The sequence below is a fragment of the Crocodylus porosus genome, unplaced genomic scaffold (assembly GCF_001723895.1).
Source record: "Crocodylus porosus isolate Cpor-Errol unplaced genomic scaffold, CroPor_comp1, whole genome shotgun sequence".
In the NCBI taxonomy this organism is placed as follows: Eukaryota; Metazoa; Chordata; order Crocodylia; family Crocodylidae; genus Crocodylus; species Crocodylus porosus.
The window spans coordinates 14,718,402-14,739,314 of record NW_017728932.1 but is presented as its reverse complement, the minus strand read 5'-3'; the positions used below and the strand labels follow the sequence as shown (position 1 = coordinate 14,739,314).

Here is a 20,913-nt window from a genome sequence, read left to right as displayed (position 1 = left end):
AACGAAAAGCACCTTTACAAGCAGGATGGCTCCAATTGACTCCTAATCAGCAGATCTCTAGGCCTGGCAAAGCTGTTCATTAGCCTTCTCTGTGCAAGGGAGCTGCCAGTGTGGGTGAAGTGCTGCGGAAGGCGAAGTGGGACAGGAGCAGGTACCGCTACTTGCCTCTCGTTTTCCTAGGCCCATGCTGGTTGCGCATAGAAAGGCAGCCTCCCGGCCCCAGAACAGCCTGTCAGTGTGAACCACGGAAAGTTGGACCTGAAGTCTGGACCAAATCCCTTATGGCGAAGCTGTCACTTTGTTTATGGCTCTTTAAATATCTAATTGGCCTCTCTTTATTTGTTCACTTAACAAAACAGAGAAAGCCCAAGCTGTGGGACATTGGCAGGGCATGTGAAGTGCCAGGTGTTGGCACTGGGGCTCTGCTGGTTACTGGGAGCCTGCTTCTAGAAGAGTTTTGCAGTGGCTTTGAAATCCAAACAAAGGATTTAACAATAACTAACTCCTTAACTTGAAATTAAATGCGTATGTTTCAGGTGGGGGGGACACGGACGGACAACCCTGTAATCTTTGCTTTTAAACAGAGGATGCATGCCGGAAAAGCCTGGTGTTTAGATAACTGTCTTCAGAAGAAATCACTGGAGAACACTTTGGGCAGTAGCTTGCATAAGCAATGTGCTTGTCAGGGAGAAATGTTGATAGATCACTTCAAATGTCTTTATTGTGGTTTCTGCACATTTCCCATGGAAAATATCTGTGAGCTGCTTTATAATCCGGGGATAACGAGAATATCAGGATAGAATCGTCTGGGACATTGTCTAGCTGAATCCCCCAGAATTAAGTTATGTGCTGTAATGTAATATTAATGGTTTTGTAGGTACTGAGACTCGGGAGGATTTTTGGCTCATGCCCAGTAAGAAGAAAGGGGCAGGGAGGAGGGGTCCAGGGTGGTGGCATTGATCGGAGCGTTTTGAGCGTGCGGTTCAGGTTCTTGAACTTGTCTCTTGCACTCGCAGATTCCAAACCCGCTCTTCGACCTGGCCGGGATAACATGTGGCCACTTCCTTGTTCCCTTTTGGACCTTCTTTGGTGCAACCCTGATTGGGAAAGCAATAATTAAAATGCACATCCAGGTGAGTGTATGTTACACCTCCTACAAAGTACTTGGAGGAGTTGGGTTTTTCCCCCCCCCTATAAGTACTACACTGTTAACTCTACAGCACTTCTCAGAGTGCCGCGAGGACCCCTTGCCTGACTTGCTGTGACAGAAATTAATTTGGCACAATGGATTTAAAATAAAGGCTCTGAGGCTTATTGTGCTGAAAACTTGGGTGTCAAAATAATTTATGGCTAATGAGCTCACCGCCTACACCACTCAGGAAATTGGTGGTTAGCCAAGCTATTTACCTAGGGTTTTTACCAGACTGAAAAGGCTTCGCGCTCATAATGAACTTGCCTTTTTGGTACCACACACACTCATTTGCAGAGAGCCCTGGAGCTAGCCTTTACCAGCTGGGAGGTCTTTTCAGTTGTCCCCTTTCACTTCAGTTGCTTCTTCAAAAACAATACGAGTCCACGCATCTCCTAATCTGGCTGGCTTCACCCATTCTCACCTGCTTGCTGCCAACGCCAACCCTGGGGAGGGGTTTTGTGGAAGTTTCAATCATGCTTGAAAATTATGGCCAGTGACTTAGTTTGGGAGGGGTGCTTGCCTTTGTGGTGTTGTACAGAGACATGGCTCTCGGAGAGGGGTGCCTCATGTTCATGGAAAGCCAGGCTCTTTCGAAGTGCGCTGAATTGGGCATTTGCAATCTTTAGTCACCTTTGAAAATCTTGCTGGAACTTTTCAGGTAACTGAAAGAGCTTTCCACCATCTTGTCCAATGGGACATAGAGCAGCATGCCCTCTCTCATGTAATGGCTAGCCTAGCAGTCATGCTGCAGTTGGACAAGCCCAAAGTGACATTTTGCTGTTCCACAAAGCAAGTGCTAGACCTGTGCAGTAGGATGGAGGTAGAACAGCAAATCCCACTGCTAGTGCCCTGAGCACATGCCTTTAGTGCAAGTCTGCCTTGAAGTAAGCAGCTTCTCCCCCTACTCCCCAGTCAGAGATGTCTCCTCCACAGAAACTCTGTTAAAAGGCCATTCCTCCCACCCCGAACAGCAGGCTATTTCTGGAGTCTCCCTTCTCCCCTCTCTTTTAGGATGGAGGGTGATTCATGAGTCTCAAATCATGAAGTTGCATTTATTGCAAGAAGACTTGCATTGCTCAGGACTTTTTTTTTTTTTGTCTTTTCTGTGCTGTCACAAATAAATCTTAACTACACAAAATGCAAAAGGTGAAAGAAAGCAAAAAACACACAAACCCCAAGTTTTTGTGAAATAACTATTGGGACTTTTTTGCCCTGATTACCTGGGGAAATGTCTGCTAGTCTGCACTGTTTTGCAGTGTAATTTATAGTACTTTATATCTGGATGCAGCGTAGGCAACCAATAGTCCACCCACCCTTGTTGCACTTGATAAATCATTTTTATATTGCACACGTGTCCAGCTATTGGAACGCCACTCCGCATTGTCTTCTTTCAGGCAGGCTGTTGTGAAATAAGCTGGGCTTTGTCATGATCCTGCTGAAATTTGCAGTTTAGGAAATGTGATCATGGAAAAGCTTTATAGTGAAAACCTCTGCCAGACAGGAAGCCAGTGGCCCTGTTTCAGTAGCTGTTTTACGGTTGCATTTAATTGGCCTGTTAATCTGCCCCACAGAATCACTTGGCATGGTTTTACTCCCAGTCCACTTTGTTCAGGCCTCATCAGCTCACATGTGCCCTGATTTAATGGAGACTGTAAATATTGCATCGGTCTCTTACCTGCTGCAACCAATTGAGCAAGCTATCCAAGCTGAAAATGGTGATGCTGCCAGTTTCCCCTGGAGTATTTGTTGCAAGTGAGATGTTAGGGATTGAGGCGTGGGGTTTCCCACAGAAGCATTAGATGTTTGCCTTCGAAACGCTCCTAGGGTTAAGGCTCGGAGTCCAGGAGCCAACTGTCTTTCACTGCGAAATCTTGACATTTACATCTATGCCCGGATGCGTACCAGGGACAGACGTTTTCTTTCAGCCCAGCCATGCTTATTTCTGCATTAAAACAGTGTTGCGGGAGTAAAGTGACCTTGAGCTTCTGGGAATTCTGGTTTTGGGTCAGCTACCCAGGCTGGAAAAATATAGCCTGAAACGAAATCTGTGAGGAAAGGGAATACCATTTTAAATGCAGCCAGCACTTTTGTTCTCCCCTTGCACTGACGCGGAGATCGAAACGCAATGACACTGAAAGAAAAGTGAAGGGAAAATGATCTGTGACTGCAGGAGAAGCCATTTAATTGGAGAGGAACATAAGCTGTTGTGCTCCATTGTCCTGGCTTCCCTTTTGAATAAACATTTCTCTAACTGATGTTTTCCTTCCTACAGAAACTTTTCGTTATTATAACTTTCAGCAAACATATAGTGGAGCAGATGGTCTCCCTAATCGGGTGAGTAATTCTATAACTGACTAATACCTTCACTGATTAAGTGGAAAAATACTGGAGGAGTCTCATCTAATGTGTGAAAAGTTGTGCTTTCCTTTCAAATGCCAGCTTTGGCCGGCAAAGCCAACTGAGATCTTGTTTGAGCTTTCATTTCTTACCTCAAAGGCTTCAACTACCTCAAGAAGCATAGGAGGTCAGATGGCCACTGCACACAGCCAAGGTTTCGTGAGGTGCATGTTCCAGCTGTACAGCGCTAGCTGGTGGGTGAAATGGACTCTTTCCACAATGCCATCTGATGGCCTCCTACCAGAAAACAAGTCGCTGTCACTCCGTAGAGGCATGCAGTGCTCAGATGCACGTCAAGTATGGAGAACCCTCCTAGTCAGCCCATACACTGAACATCTGAAACTTCTTATAGAGCATTGGGATGAAAATCTTGGCACTGGGTTATAGTCCAATCTACCCAGCACATCTTTTTTCATTGGAGAAAGTCACGCAGTTGTCAGGAATAAACTGTTCCTATTTTGAGAAAATGTCGGTCTTTTTCCAGACTGGTAAGATTTTAGGAAGTGATTCAGATTTGTTTAAACTAAGACTTTGATGGGAAAAATAAGGCTGGAAAAGAGACCAAGAGCACAGGTATAAACAAGTAGTGAGAAAAGATCTTTTACACTCACAGGGTATGTACATACTGCCACAGTGGGTCTGAATGCAAATAGAAAGCTCTACTTAATCAAGGGCTGAATTTCCCCTGCCCGCCCCCCTCAGTCATGTTTATCCGTTCAGTCATCAAATGCTGTTTAATTTCAAAAGCTGTAGGCAATCTGAGCATTACTGACAGGCCAGCCAGCAAATATGGGCCTAACAGTGCTTCTCTAAGCAGTTTATAAAGCTGGATGAATATTTTCCTTTGCTGAAGCAATTTGTCTCCATATACGTGACTCACTACAAATCACCCAGGATTGCCTCACAAAATTGTATTTGTTATTCGGAGGGAACATCTGTGCGCTCAGAAGCAAACACCCGTCTTTTCTCTGTATACGGTTTGGACCACCTTGGCACCGGCAGGGGTTTGTTTGGTTCATTTTATATAACGATTCCCTAAAATGTTTGAGCAGACGTTTCCCTGGGTATTTGTTAGGGACGTCCGATGCCCACACAGGGTGTGGGCAATGATATGGCCTGGAGTTTCAGTGAGCTGCTGCGGTCCAAGGGGGTGCATGCGCTGACCTGGTGCCAGGAGAGGGTGGCAATTGATTCTGTTCGGGCCCATCCATCCTGCACCCACCGCGGGGGGATGCGCTGCAGGCCGGATAGACTCCCTTGGCCAGCTGGATGTGGCCCACTGTCCGCATTTTACCCACCCCTGGCTTATACACTTGAAAAACCAAAAACGAAGCAAAAAACCCTTTACAATTTAGTTCTAAAAAAACCAGCAAACTTTTGTCAAGGTCCTTCACTTACTGTTTGGGGAATGATTGATACTTTGGTAGCCAGGGCTTTTTGGCTGTCCTGCATTCTTGGTATTTTAAAAATAAAATGGTCTCAGGAATAGTCTTCAGGAGAGGAATGTCTGGAAATAATTGCTGGAGAAATATGTAAACTCAAGGTAGTAACGTTACATGGAGAAGTAGGAGTGTCGGAAGCAACATTCTTGGGTATTTCACTGATGGAACAGATTTGATTTTATTACTTCCTGAGCTGCTGATTAGGAGTCTGGATTGTAACAAACTCCAAAACGAAGGTTTTGTTGGTAATGCTGTTTTAAAAAAGAGAGAGAGAGAAAGAGGTGCAACTAGTCAAAAATAGCTAATTAGCTGTTGATGTTAGCCACTCCCAAATTTGCTTTTCGTCTTTGATCAACGCTACTGCTGACTAAGGTATGTTCTCAAAGTCGTCTTTTATTTCAAATCTTAGGCCAAAGCTAGTAGTTTTTTCCTACTTCATCTGTCTTGGAGATAGTTGTGCATCAAGTTACTTAAAACATATTCACAAGACCTCTGCTGGATTCGGATTTTTATTAGATGGTTGATGTCAGAGTTCAAAAATGTTCTCGGGAGACAGTAAGATTTTTGGAATGTCCCGGTATCCTTGACTTGTTTTTTTTTTTTTTTTTTTTTCTCAAGCAGTGTCTGCTAGCATTACCTCACCGGTTTTTCTCTGGATTTAGTGTATAAAACACATTAAGCAACAGCTTGCATTAGAAGGTCTTATTCATAATTAAATACAAAAACCAGAATGCATTTAGTGGTCAGTAATGTTAATCATTTTCATGAAACTCATTCTGCTGTCTTTTACGAAAGAAAAAGTTGCTAAGCAGAAAGCCTTTTCTTCAAAGGAGAATGGTTGTGCTGGCTCGCAAAACTCTAGACAAAAGATTGTACGGAGGCAGAAGGGGGGAATTACTGAGGTCCCTGAAATTTTTCTGGTTTTCTCCCCTAGATGGTATTCTCCTTCATAAATGCATAAGTCTTCGTTTAAAAAATGAAAATGGAAGTTGTGGCAACTGCAAAGTGTTACAGACAAGGCTCTGTTCATGGCACCCTGAGCTTCCAGCCTGTTAATATTGTTCAGAGTGATTTCGCTTTGCAGTTGTATTTTGTCGAAGACCTGTCTCACCAGGAGTCTTCCCAAGCATGTTGCAGTTGAGTATAATTACAAAAAACCAAAGTGGAGGGAAATTCAGAGGCTCGAAAGGATACGTTCAGCCAAATGTTGAAATAAAGTACAAATGTGAGAGGCAGAAGGAACTGAAGAAGGGTAGTTACAGCAGCATGAGGGAACGTGCCACACTCGCAGAGAGGTCAGGTTGCAGGAAGGTGTCATTCGAGGAAGACAATATAGTGAGATGTGAGAAGCTGGAAGAGACCCGGGTATTGGAAATGCAAGGAGGCTCGTACTGGCAAAATCTGGTTTAGGTTGGGGGCAGCATAGTTCGATGCCTTGTGGGGTGCCAGGAGATGGAGGCCCGTATCTCGCTTCATGCATCCACGCTTGAGCTGCTATTGGGAAGAAAACAGGTGGAGGGCCACCAGTTCGATCAGCTGATAGTTTGGAGGTGACCATATCGACGTCTTGCAAGGACGTTTAGCTAGGAAGTGTCTTCTGCTTGGGTCTTAGAGTTTCAAAGGAAGGAATGGAGGAGGCTGCCAAGGCACAATGATGATTTATGAGCTTTTGGGTTTTGTGACTTTAAAGATGAGGTTAGCTTACTAAGCAGCCATGTTCCATACTTCTCTACTGGTTTGAGGTCAGAATTAGCCCATTTTAAAATGGTTTAATTAGCATGTGTGTTGTGGGTTTTCTTTGGGCTTGTTTTTAATCTTTCCTTTTTAATTTTTTTACCTAGTGCTGCGGGAATGTTTATAAAGTCACTAAGCTTATTGCTTCAAAACACGATTGTATTTGGCTTTGAAGTGGTGATTTCGAATGGGGAATGAGAATTCCCAGAAAACTACTAAAGAAATATTATTCAAAGTAAACCATGCATAGAACGTGGGCACGTTGTCCTCTTGCCAAATGGTTTATCAGAAAGAAAAGTTCCTGTCCCCCCCGGATTCGAACATGCCGTAATAGGTTTCCGTCCTTCGTTAGCAGAGCAGGGGGAAAAGGACTGGAGATGCTAAATTCCTGCACCGTTGTGTGGGGAGTAAGCATGTACTAAGCAGCTGTTGAGTGTGGCCCCGGAGATGGCTGCACCTCAGTGGCAAGTGGACTGACTGATTAATACTGGAACAGCTTGTTAAACTTTTCAGCATCCTCCAGGAGGAAGGCTTTGACGCACGTGACCGGCACTGACCATGTCAGAGAAGCTTAAGCTCAGGTCAGCTGTCTCTGCGGTCCTAATCAGCGAGGGAAGAGAGGGGTTTTCTCACAGTGAAAGTGCTCAAGTTCTCTCCCCAGCGCAAGTTCAGATGATCTCTTAGGAGACTGGCAGAAGAAATACCCCTGGCACCATTTGATGGGCTCATTCCCCTTCCAGTCGTGGCTGAGCAAGTCCTCGCACATGGCCTGCAGGAGTGGACAAAGTGAAATGTGCTCGGTGGCTGGGAGGCAGGCAGCATGCCGAGGGCAGCAGTCCTAAGCAGAGCAAGGGTGGAACTATCCGGGCCACGCTGCGCCCGCGAGACGTGAAATGCCCTGTCATAACGCGCTGAAGTCCGATTGCGCAGACACACCTCGGACCACCTGCCCCGAAGTGTCACATACTTCTGAGCAGTTTCTCAGTTTAGCACTTCACCTGGGCCAGCTCTTCTGCTAGTGCTTGAAACTCATATGGACCAGTTTGAATCTGACTGGCTTGCAATAATAAGTAACAAGATCAAAGGAAACAAACCACGGGTAATTCAGACTCGAGTCCCCAACTCTCTGATCTAATACTCGGTTGCTGTTTGTCACGTTACAGCGTGCGAGACGAGCCACTGACTAAAAGCAAATTAATCATAATGGGCCTTGTCTTGACTTGTAAAAGGCATGGAGCTTCCTTCTCGAAGGAGGGACGGGAGAAAAGATGAGGTCTGAAATGGCCCCATCCCGTAATGTCTGGAAACCTCAGCCATCAAACACCCATGCTGAAAACGTAGAGCTCAAAACGTAGTGTTGGCCACGAGATGCCAGTGGCAGGCAGCCTGCAGGGTGGCCTCTACAGTGTGTGGGAGGGGAGCCCTCAGCGTCCTGGGCCCTGTCATGGCAGGGCAGGCTTCTTAGCAGCTCAGGGACATCAGGTGCTGACTAGAGAAGCCAAATGCTGTTGGAGAAGGAGGCTCGCACCTGCGCATCCTTCACCTTGGATCTTTATTTAACCAAATTAGCTCAGACGGACTCTGGCTGTAGAAGGGCCTTCTCCTGTGACCTGATCTGGTTGAATTAGCATCTTAAGGTCTGTTTTAGAGAGGTGCGCCCACTCTGTGTTCAGACCAGTGTCCCTCTGGGAATAATCTGCAGTGGCTGAGAACAGAGATGATTTGAGGTGCAAGTCTCGTGAGGTAGAAATGCTTTTGGAAGCTTCCGACAAAACACCTGACCTTTCTCGGTACAGTGAAATCAGTGGCTCCCCTCCCCCAAGCATATCAGAAACCTGTGGGATTGCGCCTTGATAATACATCTGTGTGCACAATAAGGCAACTCTGGCACAAAAAGGGTTTTACTAGTTTGAAAGGGGCACAGATGGGGATGAAACTCGAGAGGTTCTGGTGCTAAAACCTTTACGTGGATCACAACAGAATGAGAATGGCTTCTTTTGGAAAAGGCTTGTGGGATTTAACCCTCAACTAGCCATTGAACGTTTTAAAGTTGTCCTGGTTGCCCTTTAAAGACACGCCGTGGGTTTCTGAGTGATGCAACAAAAAACCAAAATGTCTCGAGGAAAAATGTGGCCTGGGTCATTTGGTGTCTTTAAGCATGTCCCAGAAAAAAAATGGATCAAACATACGAAGTGATTTTTTTTTTAAACTCTGTGGTCACAACTAGGAGGTCTTTTACTGGAGGATTAGTCCTCAGTGACATTGCACAAAATCAAACGGATTTGCAAAGCAGCTGCTTAACCCCAAACTACCCTCTCATGGATCCTGGTCGTTACACAGCCGGTTTGTTTAATCGACTATGCCCTTTCCTTCTGCAGTGAGAGACGGGCAAACGCTGACGGTGTCTGTGTAAATTTCCCCAAACGTTCTCACCCCACGGTGGCACCTTGGGGGGGCTGAAGGCAGTGGCCGCTCCTCTGTGCTATTCAAAGTTGGGTTTGCTGCGAATGCTCTTTGAGCCTTAGGCACCTTGGGAGTGGGTCTGGATTTGTTGCAGGATAATCTATCACCCTTGACTCAAGCATGGAGTCTGAGGTCCATTCTGACTCACCATTGAATGGTGTCCTGGTATTGGTTGAGCCTCAGGGAAATGGATGGTTTAAATACTGTGAGAATCTTTATCAGCACAGGAAATGACAGCTCATTAAAATACTAACCGTTAAGCCTGTTTAGATCACTGTCTGGAAAAGAATTAACCATTTGAAGGTTCATGTAACATGCCAGAAGGAAAAGGTGTTCCAGTTAGATAGTGAAGGAATTGTGCAAATTAATCCAGTTTATGAGCTAGTCAAGTGGCATCAGAATATTTCCACTGGAATTGGTTTTCAGGGGAGCGTATAATCTAGCCACAAAAAGTGGAGAGCAGTAGACCATAGAAAAGCAGAACGCCCAAGGTTTTTTGCGGGAAAGGGGCTTAGTGAACGCTTGGTTGGTTTTTGCGTAGCGGTGTCAAGTGTGGAGTGCAAAGCTTCCCCGATGCCCGTGTCCGGTGCGCAGAACCTAGAGAGGAAAGTGAAGTGGGAGCACCTCGAGTCTGGGTGGAAGAGGAGCTCTGCGGGGTGTACCACAAAGCTTTCCCAAGCCCTTCACAGGTGTGTAGCAACTGAACACCATTGCACTGGTTCCTGGCCCAGCTGCTTAGTTTGGTCAAAGCACGGGGCCGCTGTTCCCGAGATGGACGGGTAGCAGGCGAGGAAAGCCCGGAGCAGCAGGTTCCTTCCCTTGCAGTACTGTCTATCGCAACTTCGCTCCTGAGTTTTCTGCTTCTGTCAAATCCGGCCACAGGCTAAGCGTCCTTGCCCGGGCAGTGAGAAACATCACACGTGATCGTGGCCCACGGTAATAAAAGAGGAAAGCGGAATTTTCCTTTTAGCCTCCAGGAAAAAAAAGGTAACCTACAGATGAAATCCCAAGGAAGTTTCTTTTGAGTGTTTTCAGAGTTGAAGGCAGCCTACGAGGGTAGGGCTGGAGCAGCTGGCTCAAGCACGTTGTGACTCAGAATCAGACTCTTCAGGCACTAATCTGGCCTTTTACAGTTTATCACCCACGAAGGCAGCGTGTGGCTGTGTAGACAGAAGGACAGGTTGAGGTGGTTTGGGGAGGAGGGGAGCTCAGCCCAAAGCTGGGAAAGCTTGCTGACTTCATGCAAGGGAAGGTCTGGCCTCTCTTGTCTGCCAGCTATCCACTGCTAAAGCTGGGACCACGATCTTGAGGGTTCTGGTTCCCGGATTACTTAAGAGCATATTTAACTCTAGCTGTGCTCCATCTGGCCTTTGGGCTGTTGAGCACAATGAGGTGTAGGTCCTTTTTTATTTTTTTCCCCCAGGGAAGTGTTAATTCGTAAGAAGGTTCTTCCCTTGAACAAGGACTGTGCCTGCATCTCCAGGAGCCGTACCGTCCACGCGAGGCCATTCCTTGTGGCTGCAGTAAAGTCTCCTTGCAGCTTAACGGAAAGGGCGTAGCAGAAATTGTTCACAAAGCGTGACTCTGACTCAATCTTGCATCACCTTTTCAAATCAAGGTTTGGTTTGTCTGGATTTGGGAGCCTGGCCTGTAGCATGAAACCTGGCTAAAACTATTTTGCCCCCTTTGGACTCTTTCCACCATAAAACTGGCTTCCCTGTTTTCACACTTGGCACTGCTTACTGATCCCAGCCTCCGGTTTTGTTCTGATTATTCAGCCTATTCCTCTGAAAGGATGTGAACAGGACATGATCACCAGGGCCCTGAATCATCGCCACACTTCAGTGCAGGCTCACGTCGCGTCGACATAAATGGGGATTTGATGCTTTGTATGCAGCTGGGTAATGTGCCCAGGTGCTTGAGTTGTGTTGAAACTTGGTTGATTTTTTTTTTTTAATGTTCCAAGTCTTAATGTCCAGGTGGTCTGGACTAAACATAGCACTTTCCAATGTACATAATTATACAGCGCCTTCTTAAGTAATTATATATATATATACAGAAGTATTTCAAGATTGGAACTGTAGATTCTAAATTCAGGATCCAGTGGCCTTTCCCGTGAATTGTTGGACGATGTTGGCAATCTAGAACATACACTTTATCAAAGTTTCTGAGTGTCCAGACATTTTTCTTACTTAAGTGTTTGTGAAATTTCAGTAAATACAAAAATAAAAGAGACCCACGCAGCGAGAGGTATCGTCGAGAAAAACAGCTGAATTTAAAAAAAGCCGAATTTTTAAAAAGGAAAAAAAAGAAAAGAATACAGTAAATATATTGTTATAAAAACTTGATTTTTAATATTGGTGGAAGCAGAGTTGCTGGTCACTTGTGAGGTGTGCAGGATTGTGTGTCTTATCCCTTACGTGTTGGTAGGATAAACTGTTTTGTTCTTCATATTTTCCACATCTTTTGTATTGCTTTGCTGCTGCTTTGGACATGATTTGATTGTTTGCAGAAAATCCACCTGTAGGTTGGAGAGATTCTGGCAAACCTTTTGCTACCATTTTGTATTGTCCTCCTGCATGTGAAGTGTGGAGCTTGGTAGTGACAGTCACTCTTCTAAAAGCAAAAAAAGGGAAGATCTGGAAAGCTGTAGAGTGCACTGACCTTGACAAATGGGTGTTTGATTACTACAGAGTGCAAATTAAAATCAGTCAATTAAATGCAGGGATAACGAGGAGAAATGTGCTTGCAATTGTCAGCCTCAAATAACCAATTTTTCACAGTTCTTTAAAGAGGCGTTTTAACTGCATTCAGATGATACAGCCACCCTCTAGATAGCTGATGCCACTTGAAATAAAGCAGGATCATTCAAAGTGTAGTATGTAGCTTCCAGGATTTGTGATGTTCAAGCCCATGTTTGAAAAAACAGCATTTCTGTTTCATTAGCGAGTGATAGAAAATGTAACATTTAAAATTGCATTCTACAGTAGGAGTAAAATGTGTACAGTTTAAAGGGGGTTTTTTAAGTAATAATTTAAAGTTGTGACAGCAAAAATATATTGTATTAGATTTATACACTGCCCTTCCCAACAAAGGCTGAGGACAGCTTGCAGCAAGAGAACAAAGTAACTTACAAAACCAGAGAACCGATCAGTTTTATTTGAATTGCTTTACTAGATTATATTTAAATAGGCTTTTTATTTGAAAAAAAGCAAAGCGTATTCCGTGCACCAAATGTTTTAAATTAATCCAGGTATGTATCAAATGCATTTTAGCTTAAAACACAATGCAATGTATTTTTTTTATGTGGTGTAAAAAACATAATCTCCATGTTCAGCAGAGGTGTGTAACAAGTAAAATATCCCATACAGCTTCAGGTTATACAAACGGTTCATATTTTTATAGTTTTAGAAACTGAGTTGGAGGGAGGTGGGGGCGCACACACACACGCACACCCCCCCTTTAGAAGACATTTAGATTCTTTTCTGCTTATCACCCTCCTGTTTTGGCACTTGAGCTGCTGATGAAATTTCCCAACATCGTAGTGAACAAACTTTATTTTGTACAGAAATTGAAGTACATCAATTTATTGCAACACGTGTTGCAAAATCTTTGCCCGATGCATAAGCTTTTTGACTCGTGCATGTGCACAGTCCGCACATTGCTCAAAGTTTTGTACTTGGAGGCCCTTTTTATTTCTTACTCTGGTTTATTATCACCAGCCTTGCTTACTGAAAAAGACCACTGGCTTTGCTCTCAGAACTGCAGCAGTTAAGAGAATCCAGGCAGCTCAGGGAAGTTTGAAATCTCTTATTTTCAAAGCTGCAGTTATGTTCAGTGGTGCAGGGCATGTACAGTGCAGTATGCAGTTTCTATCTAAAATCCTACAACTGCAGCCATTTTTTTTTTTTTTTTGAAGAGGCATCCGTTTTTTGTTTTTTGTTTTGGAAGGCTTACCCTCTGCTAAGCAGCACTGAGTTGTCGGCAGCCACAACTGGGCCCAGCTCCTAGGTGGAGGTGTTGAAACTGCTGGTGAAAGCGGGTGTCCAGTCACCGGTGACTGAGCTAGTGAGTCGACGAGGTTTTTCTAGGCCTCCTGGGATGGCATCCCGATAGTCTGTAACAAAGTACAATTACTCAATTTCCAGCTTTGAAAATAAACTGTCAGCCTGTAACTGGGTTCTGTACATACAGTTAAATGTTGCTGCTACTTCAAAACCCCATGTGGGAAAATGTCAGAAGGATGACTGCTTAAATAGCTGAGTTTTACTGAAAGGCTGCAGAGATAATCTGACCTAACCATTGTGGTAGAGGTTAGAGAATTGCATTTCGGATACTGTGGATGCATGTACATGATGGCTACTTTCTAAACTTCTCTCCAGTGAAAACTTAAACAATGGAGATTTCTTTAGCAGGCTACATAAAATATTAAATAAGCAAACTAAAATGAAGTGTGCAATAATTCTGGTTTGCCTACCTGTCCCAAAGGGCTAATTTGGTTTCTTTGTTACACAATGAAGTTCATATTGTTTGTTTTTAAAAAATGTGCATAGTATTTCCAGTTAAATAGTTGCTTTAAAACATGTTTTGGATGCATGATGAGCAATCGTTACTCTAAAACTTGGGAACTGAGTTTAAGCTTGTTGCTCTAGGGTACTTTGGGGTTTTTTTTAGGATTTGAGGGTTTGAATTAGTTGGGTTTTTTTTATTGACGGCTTTTTGATTACTCATTCAATTCTCGTTGTTTGAACAGTTCTAATATAAAAGTCATGGAAAGTTTTTTTTAAAGTAAAATAACACCTTTCGGGAGCCTTTTCTTCCTTTGTCTTTCATGCGTCACTTAAAAAAAAAAGAAAACCTCAGAATTTTCAAAGTGACTCGTGACCGGCGAGTCATTTGGGAGATTTTCTACCAGCAAGGAGGTATCAGGGCCTTACAGAGTGTTTTGAAGAACTGGAAATTGCTGGTACAAACTGGTACTCTGTTACATGAAATGCCGACACGGGTGTGCATTAGCCTTGCAAAAGTGCTCAGAAAATATACCATTCCAAGTACAAAATTGGTTTTTAGCAGGTTGAGAGCAAGTGACTGATGCAAGCATTTGTTTTTTCTTTAAGCTTGGTGTTCAAAAAAACTCCTTGCCCCAGGCTACTAGAGCACGTAGAATTACCAAGGCAGCTCAGGAGCTACAGAGATCTCTGGATTTACAAATACTTGCAGTATCAGAAAGCTGCTGTCCTCCTCGTGCCTTCTGAGAAGGAGCTGAGTGGTGATGCAGTTTGAGAGGAGATGCAGCCATCCTTAGCCAGAGCTCCCATAAGAGAGGTAGAGGGGAGCGATCCCTTTTAATACCTCTGCTTTTGGTGGATCAAAGCAGCTTTCATAAAATTCTCCCTCCTAGCAGAAATTCCAAATTTGTAGCATTTGTGTAGCTGGAGCTGATGAAGGCCCTGCTATCTGGGAAGCAGTCTGTCCCTTTTCAAGCATTCAGACTGTCGGCACTGGAGAAACTTGGTGCAGAAATTCCCACTGGTTCTCCCAGCGAGGTCATGTGTAGATGCAGGTTCAGCCACAGGATCCTGGCGCTGTGCTTGGGCTTCCTTTTGGACCAACTCTGGTTGCTGCTTGTCTGGGGGGGAGGACGCTGTGAGCATCTCTTGCGGGTATTTCTAAAACACCTGACCCGCACATCCAGGAGCAAACAGGCCCCAGTGGGAAGGAGGGGGTGGAGGCGGCAGGATACAGGTTCTGTTCCTGTTGACTAATGTGGCACACGATTGTTAGATAATGGATATAAAAACTGTTGGTGATTTGATTTTTCTTTTCTGAGTCTCAATTTTTTAAACTGCTTTGGCATCTGCTGAATGGCATTTAGCAGCCACATTGCTGAACCTGTCTCACATCAGTGCTTCAGTGGCTTATAGAAGGTCCTGAGTACATAAACTTATCGGTGCTCATTATAACGTTCATCTGAGAACAAGGTGTTTAGAAATGTACTGTATTTTCTGTGCAAAGTCATCTGCCATAAACCATGGAGTGATTCAGAACAAGGTTCATAGTTCCTTCTTTGTTCCTTTGTTAATCACTGACTAGTGGGAGGTGCCTTTAGAATTTGCTAATGCATTCTTTTTGGATAAGGATGACGCACAGATTGTCCTAATAAGGACTGAAGTTTGAGAAAGGGGCCGCCTTCTTTGAGAAGATAGGGGCAAGTCATAGGGCGGGCAGTTTCTTTTTTAACTGAGGGATGACACAAGCACAAGTCATTTCCTTATTAATCGGTTCAAACCAGTTCTTACAGGAACTGCTGGTGATAAATGTGGGACTTCTGAGAAGTCATTCATTTTATTCTCAGCACTGCTTCAGTGCACAGCCCCAGCTGGGCTTCTCCATGACTCAAAGGAAATACTGGAGCTCAGAGCCTCTCTCCATCTTGCCTCTGAGCTTGGCATCTGTAGTCTGCTGTGAAATCCCTTTTTTCTTTTTTACCTCCTTTATTTATTTATTGAGGGCCCAGGGACCCATTCGTCCCCTTCAGATGAACTAAGCGAGTGCTCTATATAATATGGCTATCCCATGCGGTGATGCCTTCTGAGCCGTGGCTTGAATCTGAACTTTGTTCTGTTGAGTCCAGGTGGTAAGTTTTAAAAAAAAAACAACCCTAAAATGATGTTCTTGTTTTGTCTCTCCCCGCAATTTGTCTTGTTTTCTGGGATGCATTTGCTTCAGTGCTGTCCCAAGTATAGGTCCTTCTCTTCAGAAGCCGTTCCAAGAATACTTGGAAGCTCAGCGGATAAAACTCCACCACAGACCTGACAGTGGAGTGCCACAGGTAAGAACGCCACCCATCCCCCTTTGCCACTTCTTGGCTATCCCCTGACTTTACTCCCCAGCTTTGCTAGGCAGACTTCTGATTCCAGTTTTCAGAGACCTGCAAATGGCAAAGGAAAGAAGATTTCAATCTTGCCTGAAAAACCAGCTAGAAATTTTGGGGGGAAACTCTTTGAACTGCAGCAGGGTTAGGGATTTGATCTGTTTGGGGAGCGGGCTAAGGCACCTAAGCCAAGCGGCTAGTTTCTCTTGCCTCTTGGTCTGCCTAGTGCTGCAATAAGTGGTTGAGATGGGGAGGAATTGAGGTTACATGAAAAAAGAAGTCCCTTCCTCACTGATTATGACTAAAGCCTGTAGGATGTGAATGAAAAGACAATAAGGGGATGGTGATGAAGTGATGGGATCCTTTCGTAAAACTAATCTTTAAAGCTGGGGATACCAAAAGATGGAGGAAAATCTACTCTCTTTTTTGAAAACCAAGAGGTTAATGCATACAAATTATTAATCTACTGTAGACTTGACTATCTTCAACCCAAGCCCTGTGTTCCTATAAACATTGGCTTTCCTAATGCTTACCAGAAAGCAGGATAAGGGAGGGAGGATCAGACTGGAATAACTCAATAGGCAGAAGCATGTTCTGTACGTTGCAGTAATAGTTGTGCACTGCTGCCCTCCTTTGACCAAAGCCAACCGTTAGGGGAAGAGCCCAGGACTGGAAAACACTTCAGAGAAGCGTGACAGTCGCATTCACTTGCAGTGACACAGGGGCTGGAAAGGAGCTGGAAGTTGGCACGCTGCGCGCAGTGTAGGAAACTAGTGACCCTATTGTTCTCTCAGCACATGGGAACGACAAGAGCTGACATCAGGCTCCGCTCGCTCTGAATCTTGCGAGCCGCCAACAAAAAGCAAGATGAGGGCCAGTAAAGTGCTGACTCGTGGTGATTAGCAAGGATTCCTGCTTTGCCCTGCAGTGACTTGGCTGCCCCTTCCCTGGTCCTTTTTAAAAAAAAAAAAAAAAATTGGCTTTGCAAGGGAAGTGGCAGGGATCCCATCAGACTTCATTCACAAAATTGCAGACTCCTGGAATGGTTCGAATCCTTCCTTTCAGCTACCAAGAGAAGAATCCTTCTTTGTACGAGCTGCTAATCTGCCTCTCTCCTTTTTCTGTCTTGTGTTTTTTTCCTGCAGGGGGAAAGCTGGTTATCATGGATGTTTGAAAAGCTTGTCATTGTCATGGTTTGCTATTTCATCTTGTCTATAATCAACTCCATGGCGCAGAGCTATGCCAAGCGGCTGCAGCAGAAGATGTACTCTGAAGAAAAGACCAAATGAGCTGGGGAACCCCCCTTGAAATGGTCTCTCTCAGACACAAAAGTGACAGGTGTTACCATATATTTAAAATCGGCATTATTCACAACAGGAAAAAACTTTTTAAAATCATCAGTTTTTCAGCTGTAACAAGTTTTTCTTTTTGTTTGAAAGTAATTCGGGTTTTAGAGCAGAACTTTCACTGACAAACTTTATGTATGTTAAGGTAAGGTAAATACTCTTTAACTCAGCCTGAGCTGTACATTAAGGGGTGGTGTGTTAAACTCGTGTTTAACATAAATGCTGTCCATTCCAATTTACTTCCAAAATTGATTTGATACTTAGCACAACTCCAGATGCCTGACTAACTCGCACCCCGGCCTAAAAGTCCCCGCACCGCAGCCTACTGTCTTTATTTTGAAGGATGGCTCTTTCACTTTTCCTAATTTCCAAGTCATTGAAATGTATATAAACGATGATAGACTGGATAGCAATCTTGCATGTTCCTCCTGAGAACATTATCCCATGTGAACGCTGAGAAAAGTCCTCCTGTACTGCACGTGCCTCGGTTGGGAAAGCCAGCCTGGCCAACTTTCTACGGGTGTGAGCAGAGATAGTTGCAGTCAAACTGGTGACACTAACATTTTTTATTCTGTATATTTAGAATGAAGTCGAGATAAAAACTTTATAAAGTCATCTTTGATCATTCCAGAATTTCTCGTGTCAGTCTTTTTCAGCTGTTTCTTCTCCGCTGCACCTTTTTGTATATTCTGTTTATCTTGAGTTTCTTTATTAAGCCTTTGTATTGCATGCTTTTACTAACCCTTCCTGTGCACATGGGGCAGAAGCCTTTTGTTCTTGATTTGGCTCGCAAGAACTTCTTGCCCAGGAGGAGGAGGTAGAAAGTATGGAGTTGGCACCTTGCACTTTGATTTATTTAAATTGGCCACCTGAATTAAAATTCCATTTATTTTTATCATATCACTGTAGAGGTTTGCTTAGGGCAACAAAGTGCAGCAGCACCAGAGATGCAGAAAAAGAGATGGGGGAGCGTGGATATTTAGAATTAAGACGGATTTGGTGTAAAACAGTAATGGTAATTAACAACTGCATTAAAGAACATGAAAGTGTACTCAGATTATCCAGATATTTGTTTTCTTATAAATATTGTTACAGATCAGTGTGTTGCCTGGTTTTAATGTATGTGAAATGAACCAACATTAGTGAGATAGGCTTGTTCCCTCTTAGTAAGTAGGTTGCTGTTCTACTGCTGTTGTATATAGAATGCTTCTCTAATAACTGCTGAGCTAGTAAGGATGAGCTAATTAAAAGAAATAATTCTCCTTTCCTTTAATCAGATGTTCTTTAATGGTTTTGCATGGAGCATAGTTAGGATAGAACTGACTCAACACCTTTTCAGTTAGATGCTTCTCTACGATAGAGCAGGGCCGCTCTCAAGCAAGGTGCAGTAACTGTATTTTGTTCAATCCTGCCTGAATGTCCACTCGTGTTGCCTCCCGTCGTGACATCTCCATGGCTGTACCATCCTGTCGGATAGCTTATCAGACTGATGTTGACTGTTGGATGTCATGGCAACAACAGTCGGTAGGCTGTCTGACATTTTGGTATCTTTCATCTGACCGTTTGCTCATCCATCTCAAACTTGTTTTCATTGAACATCAACAGGCATCTCAGTGTTTGAAAGTTAGGATGGATCTGACTTCTAATGTAAGCCTGTCTTAAAATTCAATACTCAGCCTCAGAAGCATCCCAAGTGTGTGTGAGATGCATGCTGTTTTGCTTTTGTACACCTCATATATAACTTTAAGCAAACTGACAGTGTTATCGAGCAAGGAAAGTTTTATATAGGCATCTAACCAGAACTTCCAATGAGAACATTGTTTCTCGATCATCTGCGCTGTTGGAGGGACGGGGCAGACTTTTTAAAGGCAATAGGGGCATTTAATTGCCCATCTTTTGTGGGGGGAGGGGGAGGGGGACAGGATTAAATGTCTTTTTTGCATCTTTAAAAATCTTGTCCCTGTCTTGAAAGAGAAACCATTTTCATATTTAAAAAAAAAAAATTCTAGAGCTGAGATTTAATTTTCTTCCTTTGGCCCCATTATGGCCTTTGAATGAAATGTTAATAACAAACTCAAGCAACTGCATACAAAAAACAAATCAGAACCGCTTGATATTTCACACGTCTGGGTTTAAATCAACCCAAACTTAAAATCTGGCAGTTAGATTGATCGCATGCAGTTGGGCTGATTGCATGTATGTTCTACGGTTTGGAAGCATTTATTGCAGTTTTCCCCAAGATATGTTGGGTTTTAGGAAACTATGGTTTGCCATTTTGCCCTGTTTTGCAGGCACCTTTTGGCTTTTCCAGATATAACATCTCTGAAGTTTTAGTTCCATTTACACTAAAGTCTTTGCACCACCCTGGCAGCAGAAAGGGCCCTGAGATGTGAGAGAGTGTAATCAGCACCTGCTTGGATGCCCATTTATGTAACCCAAGTGTGAGGTGAAGGGCTTGTATAATTAAGAATCTGTCACAAGGTCTTTGTCTCGCAGTATGTGACAGTCTTTTGATGACTTCCCAGGCAGGCTGGTTAGCAAGGTCTTTCATCTGTAGTCTTCAGAGCCTGGAGCATAACCAAACAGCAAACAAAATGCAAATTTCTCCATGTCTGAACATAAATAATGGCCAGCCATGTTGGTATGTGTCCATTCTAAAGAGCTATGCTATCATTTTGAAAGCTTTCCGAAGTTCCTCTTTTTTATCTGATATTTAGAGAATGGATTGGTCACTGTTCCTGCTTCTATCTCGTCAGGCAGTGGAAGGACAAGGTAAAAATTAAGATTATGCAGACCTAATGAGACTTGCAAAATGGATGGCTTAATGTTTACTCAAATAAAATATATCTTGGTGACACAGCGTTTCCTTTTGTTTCATTTCAGCTGAGTAAGTTCCACTGCTGTATATTGGGCCTATTCGCGTTGTCCTGTAAAATGTGCCGTCACAACACAGATGCTCACTAATAAACAGTTCTAGAAGAGGGATCCACAATTGCGTTTGACAAATTCAAAAGAAATTCCAAAGCCTTAAACTCTACGTTGGAAAACACGTGGTTTGATAGTTTTAAAAAGCAAAAGATTCCCATTGTTTTAATAGGTTTCAAATGACATGGATGCTTGTTCCGTATTGGACTACCAATTTAGCCAGCTAGAAGTTGGTTCCATTTAAATGCGTTGATGAGGGTAGAGAAATATGCAGTCTGAACTCTGTTACAGTAATGAAAGTTGATTCAAACGTCACACCATTTGAAATAGATACCGAGGTCTACGTTTCTTACTGTTTGGTTACTGCCTCCAACAAATTGATGGAGTTTCCTTTATTTTCCCCTGCTTTGTATTCAGACTTTCCTTGAATCTTGAAGGTCACACAGGAGTTAAGCAACCAGCAGCCCTAGCAATGGCCGCAACCATTTTGGTTTAGGGGGTCTTGAAAGGGAAAATGGCAAAATTGTAGAGAATTACGAG

At 43.7% G+C, this 20,913-nt stretch overlaps 1 protein-coding gene across 1 annotated transcript in view; it reads left to right on the top strand.

The window, feature by feature from the left end:
- The window catches only part of VMP1 (vacuole membrane protein 1), a 75,577-nt gene extending 55,274 nt beyond the window's left edge, over positions 1 to 20,303 (top strand). The window contains exons 10-13 of the mRNA XM_019545692.1: positions 1,017 to 1,133; positions 3,465 to 3,526; positions 15,958 to 16,060; positions 17,248 to 20,303. Coding sequence (XP_019401237.1) covers positions 1,017 to 1,133; positions 3,465 to 3,526; positions 15,958 to 16,060; positions 17,248 to 17,391 — 426 coding nt within the window. The 3' untranslated portion in view covers positions 17,392 to 20,303. The remainder of the gene's footprint in view (positions 1 to 1,016; positions 1,134 to 3,464; positions 3,527 to 15,957; positions 16,061 to 17,247) is intronic.
- The last annotated feature ends 610 nt before the right edge of the window (positions 20,304 to 20,913 follow it).